We start from the raw sequence: 12,722 nt of genomic DNA on the forward strand, positions 1-12,722 counted from the left end.
AACTTGTAAGGTGAAGGTTATATTGTTCTCCACTTACATATTTTATATTGTCACTATCTTTAATTAATGTGAGATTTAATACATCCCTTTTACAATGTAAGACTTCAATTCACCTCGTTTTGTCTATGACTACCTCTCACCACTAAGGTGAATTATGTGATTCACTCATGGATAGGATATATTTTGATATTATTTTACAATGTAGGTTTGAGTGTAATTCAACTTAAAAAATCAACTTGTAAGATGAGAATTATTTTCATTTGTATACTTTATTTTAACATTATCTCTAGTCAACATGAGACTTCAATGTGTTCCTTTTTGTCCACGACTACTGGTCACAATATAAGACTTCAACACATCTTTTTTTGCCTACGATAATGATTACAATTAACGTGGACTAAGGATGACCACAATTAATTACGGTAAATTTTCAACACTTAAAACATATTTTTTTATCAAATAGATTAATGCTTCATCTTAGCTTAAAAACATTTTTCTTAAAAAAACCTTTTAATTTGAGAAATAAAAGACAATACATAACAATGTCAGTTTCTCCCTTAGTTAATAAGTAATAAACAAGTTATGAAATAATGAAAAAACACACAGATTTTTATAATGATTCTTGTCATCCAAAGATTACATCCAGTTCTTAACAATCCACTAGGATTTCCACTAAATAGAATTTGAAATTGCTATAAGTATTATTTATTCAATCTTTTTGAGCCTTACAGACAAGTATCCTTCAGTCCTTGTCTCTTTAGGAAATAAAAAGTATTATTTCTTTAATCACCAAGTCTCTTTAGACTTTAAGGAAATCACTAAGAAATGCTTATAAGAAAAATCACAAGACTATCATACTACGTTATATATAAAAACTTCTAATAATCTATATGCTGAGAGAATGTTAACTAAGTTACAAATAATATTCATAAAGAATTTAATGTATTTAAAGCTCTGAATTACTACTTCAGTGTGTAATTTGTTTTTATACTATTTCTTCTGAGCCATTCATAGTTGGAATATGTTTGTTATAGTCTGTTATATATATCTTTTAAGTTTTGTTCTTCGTATTTTGGAACATTGGTGTATTTAATGTCTTTCACAAAGCTAGTTGCATAACATTTGATAAAACATTCTACTTATCTTTCTTTCCTAGTACTTGCACTGTAGAGTTGTCACGTCTTAGATAAATATATCAAATTGTGCAAGTAGTCAATTAGTAAGAGTATCACGAGAACTTGTACAACACAATCAATTGTTGATTTCTCTGAACTTGAATGGAAGGAGCACAAGATGAAATATTAACCATATTTTAAATACTCATATATTGACCTACTCTATCATTTTCTTCTTCTTCTACAATTTTCAACTTGATATAATAGAAATTTAAATTTAATTTCTAATAATATTAATAGTCACGGAGAATAAAAATTAAACCTACAAATTTATTTACATTAAAAAAAGTAATTCTAACTATTTTTAGCCGTATGCAAAGAAAATATTTATCACAAAACGTAATAAAATAATATTAAAATGAGTATCACATCATTACTTAAGAATTACATTAAATAACACATACTAAAAAATGATGGACCAAAATATGAAAGATTAAGATTAACCAATTTTGTTTAAGAATTAAAAATAAAAACTTGAAAAAGTTCATAAACGAAAAACATTAACTTATATTATCCTTAACTGCGTGTATTCAAGTTACACACTGATTTTCTTCAAACTTAGGGGGAAAATATCCAAGAAAACTTGAGGCGAGCAGAAATTCGAATGCCAACCCTGAATCGTCTACTCAGGCAAAAAGAGAGAGGGAGAGAAAGAAGGCAATAGTAGAATGTCCTCAGACTCAAGGTCTTGATAGTGACCCTAGAAATAACACGTTCAGGGTCATGGCCAGTATTCCTTTGACAAGACTTTCATATATGTGTTATTGACCCTTTTTTAAGTTTTGAATTTTAAAACGAATTTTCTAGGTTGGCTTTTGGTGCTTATTAAAATATTAGACAAAGAAAATGATCCATTTTTATTTTTAAGTAGCATTAAGTGGAGAGAATCTGTGTGAGTAGTCGAACCAATGCACGAGTTGGCCAACCTGAATGGTGTAGAAATAGTGGGGTTCTGGGTTTTGGTGCAGTCATATATACAGAATGAGGATTAAGTTTTTTAGTATTGTGAAGTTAGGTTGGCGGTGGGGAGAGAAGACAGCGGGGCGAATTGTAAGCCTCAAAATACGGGTCAAACAAGAATGGATGGTGCCACTCCCTTAGACTCTAAGCATTCCCTTTTACGTAATTTAATATATACCACCCCTCCCAAATACACTCCTCTCTTTCACCACCCACTTTGATAGAACACTTCTCAAAATCCAAGCTAGCACCCCCTCAAAAAAAAAAAGAATAGACTCATTTGCCTTATTGGTAATCCTAGCTAATAAAATGGTCTCATTCAAACAAATTATAAAGATTTATATATGTTGACTGACAGTCATTGATCAGTGCCAACTTGATTTGTACTAATTAATCGCTGCGTAATCTAACTTAGGTTCCTTTCTATGATAAAGTACAATATTAATCACTTCTAGGGGACTAATAAGTTGCTCTTCTATCTCACATGATTATGTCAAGTTAAATGATTCTAGACTTTAACATCATATGTATGCTATTAAAAGGTGAGTTTTTGGTTTCTTTGTATTAAGTTAAGGTGTGGTTCAAGGGAAAATGTATACATGTCATCTGGGTGAAGGACAAATATAGTTAAGCAGTTAACTGTCTTAGTCATCCACAAGCAATTAAAATGCGAAATTATAGTTGTTGAAATCAAGCAACTGTGTTATATTCTTAAATGCGAAAATGATTTTCCCCATATGAGAGCTTGGGTGAAATGTCCCGTATCATCATAACCTCTATCAATCAAATTATCGATCACAGATAATTGACAAAAGTCATTTTCCTCTGAAGAATATCAACTTATCTTGAAAGGTGTCCAATCTTTTTCCTTATTGCAGTGACATTGTATTAATTAAGGAGGAATCGTTTTCAGCAGGCTTAAAAGTTTGGAAGCAATTTCATGATATCATGAAATTAAAGAATGAATAAGTGTGTTTATAACTGATGACGGTTGCTCTATATGTTTCCTTTAAAGTTTGCCCTTAATTAATTTCTTCATACTGAATGTGGTGTGAGTGAGGGCTAGCTATATTAAAGAAGGAACTTTTTTTGTCAAACATTTTCCCAACTTAATAAGCACCGCAAATTAAAGACGGAACTTGAACTTTTTCGACTTACAACTAGCTATAAAATTAATAAACAAAAGATCAGTAGAAATTTATATATTTTATATAGTATAAATCCTCATTAATAAGAATATATATGAAGAGGTGTAGTTGTTGAGGACTACTATAATGGGGTGAGTGATAGAGTCTGCACTGTCATGTTAAGGGTCAGCTTGCGGTTTCTACACGGTGATCGGATGTACTGTATAATAATAATGTTTGTTTAATGGCTAATCACTTGAATAAAAATCTATAAATGAAGTTGTTTATGCCCCAGTCAATAAGATGATATTAACACAAACATACTCAAATTATTGATAATATTATATATATGCGAGCATAAAAAGACTGCCACTTCGGTAGACCTGCCCTCAGTAAGAAGCAAGAACCACATGCATGGCGGCAATTGAATCAGAAAGTTGATTAAGAAAGTCAAACACATTTAAGAACTCACACGTGAGTAAGCAGTCATTGAGCTGGCATTTATACAACATAAAATATTCTTCTCAATCTTTTCCTCTCCATGAACTATTTTATTTTATTTTTTTCCTGAGAAGAATTAATAAGCTATTCAGCTTTCCTAATAGTATTCTATAATTCCTGAAATCCTCGTACATAAACCAGAGAGGTTTAAACATTAGCAACAAACCAAAACAACAAGCTTTTATATATATATATATCACTCTTTCACTCGACTAGCTTTCTATTTCTCTCTCAATATAAAATAACCCCTTGTTTTTTTTTTCTTTTTAATTTCAAATCAAATATAGCTGGACTATTTGTCCTTGTGTATACCTTGCCTTTTAAGCACACTCATTTTCTACCCTTATTTTCTTTTCTTCTTCACTTCTGGACTCTCTAGCTAGCACCTCTCTCTATTCTCTCCCTAAGTGACTCCTACTTCATAATCAGAGGGCATGCCTGAATGTCCAGAGAAAGGTAACACACACTCCATCTCAGAACTCTAAGATACCTTCATATATACAGTGCTCAACATGTTTTATATATATTCCTTCCCAGCCGGCTAGGTTGAAACTTCTTCAATTATGTCAAATATTATTTTTCAAATAACATAGAGGATGCTCTAAGACAATATAATGTTTTTACTCCTCAATTTTCTAAATTCTTATGTTGATCAAAGTTCAAATTAAGCGTGTCATATCATATCCCTTGATAGAAAAAAATGGTATTTGATAATTAATTTGTTATTTGTGAATGAGGCCTGCTAAGTTTCTTCATGCTTACTATAGGGAGAGATTTGATGAGATAGGGAAGAAGATCAAGAGGGAAGGAGATGTTTCATCTCAAATGGGAAGAAGACACATGTTAGGCCCTCCAGGAACCCTAAATACTATCACCCCTTGTGCGGCATGTAAGTTGTTGAGAAGAAGATGTGCCCAAGAATGTCCCTTTTCTCCATATTTCTCTCCCCATGAGCCCCAAAAATTTGCTTCTGTCCACAAAGTTTTTGGTGCCAGCAACGTCTCAAAGATGCTCATGGTAAATACACACACACACACTGTACACATAAATAACACTGGCTAGCTAGTTATCTAATTAATCATATCATATACATGTGTATTCCACTTATTATAGATTTCAATCATATGTTGTAGGAAGTACCAGAGTGTCAAAGAGCTGATGCAGCAAATAGTCTAGTATATGAGGCTAATGTGAGGCTAAGAGATCCTGTGTATGGATGCATGGGTGCAATTTCTGCTTTGCAACAGCAAGTTCAATCTTTACAAGCTGAACTTAATGCAGTGAGAGGTGAAATACTTAAATACAAACTCAGGGAAGCTAACATGATACCCTCCTCTCATGTTGCAATGCTCCCTTCATCTGGGGCTGTTTCAATTGCTGCTCCACCGCCGCCGCCGCCACCACCACCACCTCTTCCTCCTCCTTCTCTTCCTCTTCCTCTTCCTCTAACTTCTTCCCCTCCTTCCATGTACATCCAACAAAGGGATCCCACCACTTATACCACAATTTCAAGTGATAATATCTCCTATTTTGTCTAAATTTGCAGCCTAAAAACAATTATTCCATTTATTTCTCTCTTAAGATGCATCAAGGTGGAATAAAGTAAAGAAAAGGAGAGTATTGATACTGAATGTTGTTATGCCCCGGCTGTATGCTTTTATTATTATTATTATTATTATCTTAATTCATATGATTAATATTCCCAAAACTTCCCCTGGCTATATGGTTGGTTAAACTTTTATTTCTTGTACACCTTTTCAAGCTAATTAAAGCTAGCTACTACCATATTGGAAATTAATTTCTCCTTGATCCTGTGATTAACTATTGCATTTCTTCCCCAGCCTCAAGTACAACCGATGTAGACATAATGCCAACTTGATATATACTTATGCCAATTAATTTTCCCTTCATTATTTTATGAAGCAATGGACAATAAAGGGGGAAAAGAAACTTGGTTTTATATTCCATTGATGATATTTGATCAATTTGGTATGTGAAACATAGCAAATTAAGGGTGGGAGGAGGGAATCACTGGTATTGTTGGTAGAATTAATTCTTCACGTACGTGATGACTGTGGTTCGTGACCATAACATTTCTTAGACATGTTAATCTGTGCCACTGAAGTATCTGAGTTTGCTGTCTGAAGTTGCGGGAGACAAAAGGTATGCTTGTGATCTTCACCATGTTGAGTCAGACTTAACTTCTGAGAAATTTCGTTTATATATATGGAAATTGGGAAGCATAATTTTACGTCAAGTTATCTATCATTTGTATTATACAGTCAAAACTATGTTATATTGCTAACTAGATTGAGAATTGAGTATTCTAATGTAGATATTATTATTATTATTGTTTTTTTTTCTTTTCATGAATTTCGTTTTAATTACCTTGTGGATGGTTGATGGAGGAAATTCTTAAGATTTTAATCTATATCAAAGTAGCAAAGAACTCATATCAAGATACATGCACCTAGGAGAAGAAAAAGGATGAATGATCAATTTAATGTCAGATTCTTACATTCACCGCATAAAATATTTGATTAGCTGAGGGAGCCACCAATGTTAAGACATTCTTATGTTTCATGGCTTTGGAATATATGATGTGACTCATCATCGGTAATGGATCTCTCGTCTTCAGTTTCTTTAAATGTTGGTTGAACTTGATAGTTCAAATTAATTGCTCACATGGTATACTATCAAAATATGTTAATTGCACACACGCCGACACATTATGATTTAATTTCTTTAATTTCTCTCATTATGATGGAATTGATTGATTTTATAATTAGCACTGAAATAAAGGGGCCGAATATGGACCCCAAACAACAAAACATTAATATATCACATTTACTTTTTGAAAACGTTTCTTTTTATTTTATTAAAAATATAAAATTGTTATTTTTATTTCATATTTTGCATTAAAAATGGTTAAACTAACAAATTCATTTTTTTATATTTAGAAGAGAATAAAATAAAAATATAGTGATACCATCTTTTTATACATAAAATAACAGAAATTACCATTTTTTTGGGTACATTTTCTTAACTTATATATAAAACCTTAATTAAGTGACCTTTTCCTACTTTGTCCTAAATGGCATTGCTTGGTTGAGAAATAAACGATCCTATATTGATACATATATTGGTTTGAGAGTACTAACAACATATTCTTTAATGTATTCTTGACTCCTTCATACACACCATTTAATTGGTTAAAATGTATTAAAAATTATAAAATCAGAAAATAAAATAATTAAATAAAATATAAAATTCATTAAATTTTATGATTTTTAATAAATTTCAATTAATAAAAAAAACGTGTTCAAAAAAGTATATTAAAGAGTGTGAATCTAACATTTCTAGGTTTATATTATGCCCTATGTCCATGTTGCATGTTTCATTAATCTTCTAGAAATTGCATATGGTATCTTTTTGTGCTTATTTTATGAGTGTAATTTGAGAGCATATAAGCAGAGGCAGAGAGTATGAAGCAATGCAATTTAAGTCGAAAACATATATATATATATATATTAGAAAAGAAAAAGGGTAGCTAATAGGTGAAAATAAAGTAGATATTTGCTTACGTATTTGTTGGATGGTCATACTCCATTGCCAGCTATTTAATTTCTAAAGAGTGAGTTTCCTTGGCGTGAGGATTTCAGTTAGTCCAAAAGGGCGCGAAGAGGAAGTCTTAGTCGTATAAGCAAGAAATATAAAGAAAAAGACTTGCACTTATATATTTTAGAACTTTCTTTTTCTGCATGATGCGCAAACCACTCATGTACATATTATTGCTTTTGAATGTAATTTAATTTAAAACTTAGAACTCGTATAATATATATAGATGTGACATGTATTGGTCCCATGTCATGATTGCTTCAACTCGTGGCATCTTCCTTGTGTTGGCATAGCCCAATCATCACTACTCGTATTAATTTGATCGAATTTGTGATCCTTCTTTTACCATTTCAAAACCTTAACTAAGGTATTTTTTGGCCTCATTGAAATTCATGATTGATGTCGTCCGTTATAATATGGTTAATTTAATGAGATGTATTAATTGTTAGCTGGGTTTGATCCTGGATTGAATAAGGTTTTGCTGCATCATTTATTTATGTGTTCTCGAATTCATAATCTATGCATGTGCGAGAGAGGGGATTCCAAGATTAAGCTATTCAGTGAGCATGCATACTTGAATCTCACTCAACTCCTGCTATTGCCAACATGATATCTAGACTAATAATATTATTTTTATTTTATCAATGCTGATTGGACCAGATTTTCCAGTCCACTGTATAAAAGCTTGATTTGGCCCAATTCTAACTATGACTAGTCTTATGGACTATCAAATCCACACAAGCTGACGCAGAATCATTTACTCAGTTGACCACAAGAAAAAATATTAATTAACTCAGGATCCCTCTGTTTCAAATTTCAAAACCAGATTATGACCAGGTAGCTCGAAAGTAGATAAAACAGAATGGAATGGGTTTTTTCTATTTCACTAGTTTTAATTTTTATATAATTCAAATGTATTATTATTGTTTGTATATGAGGTGCTTAAGGTTGACTGTTACCAAGCTGACAATTTGATAGTCTAATATGAATTGACCGAAAGTATGTTTCTAGTAGAGTTTTTTTTTTTTTTTTTGGTTTTGATCTTTTGGTCAAATATGATATGTATTCCTAACTCACTATATAGGTCAAAGATTAATCTTAATTACGGTGTGTGATTGTCTTAGTTTAAAAGAATTTGGTATTTTTAGTAGAGATGAATTATATAAAAATCTTGCCACCAGTGAGAACAAGTGACATCTTAATTTATTTGGCAATGGTGGAAGAATGGATTGTTTGGTAAGAAAATGAGATGGAAGGAAATAAAAATTAATTCTTAGGTTTTCTCCTAGGACATATTATCACTTTGACATAAGTACCAACAGTCCAAGGCCATGAGCTTGAATTTATCTTCACATTTTCTTCTGTTAGAAAATTTGATGAAAGAAATTAAGCCAAGTTTGTCTAAGCTGCGGCTTGTTCTCGTCGTTTTGTTTAAGCCAAGTTTCTTCAATTTTGAAATGATCAAAATTCCACCAAAACTTCTATTGGTTTAGTTATCATGGCTCTAAATAGATACGAGACATGTATCTGATGCATACTTATCCATACAATTATAATAAAAGCTGACAAAAAAATACAATTATAATAAAATATTTAGAACACTTTATATATAATAATTTTTTAAAAGTAAAAAATTTAAGTGAATTAAGTCTCAGATTTAACAATGCATATAATATAGATGTATTATGCATGAATAATCACAAAACATAATAAATGTATAATTCTAAAAATAGAAATTAAGAACATACTTCTTAAAATTACTAAAAACAAAAATTATAAATTAGTCACATAATATCAATTTCATTCTTTTCTTTAAATCATCCATAGAGAGGACAAGGTCTAGTTATAGTTCATCAATAAATAGTGTTTCTATGTTTCTATATTATAAATACTTTTACTCTTTGTTTGGTGCTACGGAGGTTGCAACGATGGGCGACGATGGATTGATGTCTCACGGTTTGGTTCAAGTGATTTTGCAGTGATGGCTTGTTTGGTTTGCGTTGAAAAATAGATTTTAAGTTCATAATTAATTTTAAATATATTTTTAGATTTTTAATTTCAAAATTTAGAATTAATTTTAAATTGAAATAATTTTGAATAATTTTTATATTAGAAGATATATCAGATGACTTCAAAATTAATATTAACCAAAAATCAATTCTATTTGTTAACATTTATCCAAACTCAAATTAATGGAGTGTATCCCACAAAATAATCATTCCTTGTCAAGTGGGTTCCACAACAACCAAAGTGTTAAAGGAAAATGCTTTACTCTGGATTTGTCTTTATATACTATAAAAAGGATAATATGATATTCTTACAACTTTATTATTTTTTTTCATTTTATTTATTAGTTATTTTTCTTCAATTAAATAACTCAATATTCAAATTTTATTTCTCTTTTATTTTTCCTTTTTCAATTTTTTTTTCTATTTCTATCTATTTTTTTTCTTCCCTCTACCAAATACATTTCAGACTTCTCTGACAGAAGCGGTTCTTCCAAATCAATCATACTCCTTATCTCATCATCTTGCAAGTTTGATTGCGGTGCCTCTTGTTTAATCTCAGAGGACTCTTTGGCTATACCCCAAAGCACAATATATAAACCAGCAATAACTCCAACAGCGCCTATCAGACTAAAAATGAATTGTGAATTTGATTAGGCCAAACATATATATAATATAGTATCGTTTGAGTTTGAGTTTCTTCATATTAACAAAGTGTAATGTAAATGGGAGAAAAATAATAGCAGTGTATTACCTTCCAACGTATGCCTCTTCCTGTAGGAATGTTGCACTTATCAAAGCAGTGATGACTGTTGATAAAGGGTTGAACATTGCACAATACGGAGGACCTCTTTCTGAGATGCACCAGGATTGGGCAAATAAGCTAACCGCTATTCCAGTTCCCTTTTTCATAAAATAATAAAGAGTAATAAAATGTGAACTTTTTATCTCTCTAAATTAAGTAACTTATTAACACTTATTATTTTTCTTTATAACTTTTATCCTATTACATATTCAGATGATATTACCTATTATAACTATAATATTAACACTTGTTTCTCTCTGTCTCTTTTTAGATGTAAACCAGAATAGAATTTCACTAATAATAATAATACCAGTTGCTAACAGTGTCAATATTGTACTACACAACAAATAATTACCAATTGAACTGTTGCTGAGTGGCTTCTGACTTACTGCATATAAAGAACATGAAAATTGTAGAGGTGAATGTAAAGTCCATGCTTGAAGATCCGGATCAGAGAGCAATGCAAATATGGCTGATTGTATTGTTGCAAAGCATACTCAGAGAGCAATCCAAAAGGTTGATAACAAATGGTCAGGACAGCATGAAGCAATTGGTACCTGTTGTGATGAAGTTGAGTCAGACCGATTTCCACTGATGGACAAAAGAATCATCCAAAGAATACTCTGATTTTTATGGAAAATGATGAATGATGTGATAGAAATGTGATAAAAGAGAAAATGATATATGATAGTAATAACTTGTTTTTATTTACCTGCAGGATCATCCAACATGCCCAAAAAATCTACTTGCTAAGAGCAATACACAACCCAGAGAAGCCAATAATCCTCACCTCCATTGCTAGTGAGATGCATAGAAGAAAGGAACTCAATGTATATCAGCTTCTGTCCTTTGGCCCAAGTCATGGTTAAGGCTCCACTCACGCAACAAACAGTCCCTAGTATCTAACTCATTCAATTCCACGCCAAGAAAACAAATATCAGCAAAATTTATGATTTACTGTGATACTGATACTGTTAATCATATTCTATTCTAACTTAAGTAATTCATGATTTTTTATTTTATTTTTTGTCATATTCGCAGACTGCATGTATGCACTTGGAGCCATTACCCTACAATTGTTGCAATTACAAACGTTAATGCAGGTGTCAGATTACTCATTGCGGTAGCTGCACTTGAAGATGCATAATATAAACCTCGAAAATATGCATTCTGATGTACTGTGATTCTGCAAGGAAAAAAATCTTAGGGCAAGTTTTTAACTTTTTTGAGTACAAAAGCAACAGCATGTTATGTTACAATTGATTTTGGCAAATTGTACCCAACAAGAATAGTCACAAACATCAAAGAGAAGCTTCTGAATCCCAATGAACTCTTTATTGATTGTCTCCTGTTATGAAAAGCAAACATGTATGTGACTATGTGAGAGATTAAATAAGGATGAGAGTATGCTAAAGAGAGGAAGAAGTGAAAAGTGGTCTAATTATTACCTCTTAGGAGAGAGTAACATAGGTGCCAAAGCCAAAGTGGCTATCCCGTGTCTGTACAGTACAAAGACTATTAATTGTATTTAACCCATCTAAAAGATTGGCTCTTGTGAAGATGTTAAGTGCTGCATAATGAAGTTGCAAACCTATCATAACCATTAGAGGAAGATGGCCACCTATACCACCCATTTTTTGAGATGGAGTATCTAAAGTTGAAGTGAAGTTATATGCTTTGACCCCTTTTATTGATTATAAGGAGAGAAATGAAAGAAAATAAATAAATAAGAGAAGTGCATGTGAAAGAAGAATAACTAGAGGAGATATTTAGCTCTCCACATGGGACCTCTTTTAAAGGTACCATCAATACTAAATAATAAATATGTACATTTTTTTTTGGAGATTTATACCTTTGATTTATTATGTTATAAGAACTAGACAACTAGTCCCTTCCACCATATTCAACTCCATTGATATCAAATGAGATAAAAAATAAATCATACAAAAATTGTTGTTCAAAATATATGTTTACAATTTTCATATTGATGCAAGTCAAAATCAAATTTTATTACTAAATAGCTTGTTTCCAAATAATTATATCTGAAAACTATTGAAAATTTGAATGTTAATTTCTGCCGTACATACATATCTAATCTAATATCTAGTAAAGACAAATGTGAAAGAATACTATTTCAGTTACTACTAACATTGAGTCGATTCTTAGAGGTTAAAAAAATATTACTAGAATTAAACGCTCAAACAATATAGTTAGAGATATAAGATTAGTTGGATAATTAAGAAAAAAAAGACATCATGAGTCCTAAAAAAAAAACTAACAAAATTAATAATTATATTTGCTGGTAAAAAAAAAACACCCAAAGAAGGAACAACTTTTCAACCCCAAAAATAAAAATACAGACTCGACAAAGTAGACAAAAATGAGAACAGATGCATCCACCACACGTTCGTGAATAGGTATCAAAGATAAGGTTATATTTTGAAAGATACGTCATGGAAAGATGAAATGAGAAATATGTCAAAACACTCTCCAAACTCAAAGACGGAGCTAAAATTAGATTGGAAGGGCT

The 12,722-nt window shown here is 31.2% G+C and overlaps 1 protein-coding gene and 1 pseudogene across 1 annotated transcript; one reads left to right on the forward strand and one right to left on the reverse strand.

Moving 5' to 3' along the window:
* Nucleotides 1-4,057: 4,057 nt before the first annotated feature.
* LOC114410155 (LOB domain-containing protein 15-like) lies at nt 4,058-5,471 on the forward strand. Its single transcript, XM_028373962.1, has 3 exons — nt 4,058-4,219; nt 4,531-4,780; nt 4,897-5,471. The coding sequence occupies exons 1-3, from the start codon at nt 4,206-4,208 to the stop codon at nt 5,299-5,301; spliced, it is 669 nt and encodes a 222-aa protein (XP_028229763.1). The 5' UTR covers nt 4,058-4,205; the 3' UTR covers nt 5,302-5,471.
* A 4,092-nt stretch (nt 5,472-9,563) lies between these two features.
* Nucleotides 9,564-11,897, reverse strand: LOC114410156 (annotated as a pseudogene).
* Between the last annotated feature and the right edge of the window lie 825 nt (nt 11,898-12,722).

This window comes from Glycine soja, chromosome 4 (assembly GCF_004193775.1).
Source record: "Glycine soja cultivar W05 chromosome 4, ASM419377v2, whole genome shotgun sequence".
NCBI classification, from domain to species: Eukaryota; Viridiplantae; Streptophyta; class Magnoliopsida; order Fabales; family Fabaceae; genus Glycine; species Glycine soja.

Bases quoted from the DNA above. Each gene is read 5' to 3' on its own strand.
- LOC114410155 (XM_028373962.1), top strand. The intron at 4,781-4,896 runs GTAAATACACAC...CATATGTTGTAG, and splicing joins ACGTCTCAAAGATGCTCATG to GAAGTACCAGAGTGTCAAAG.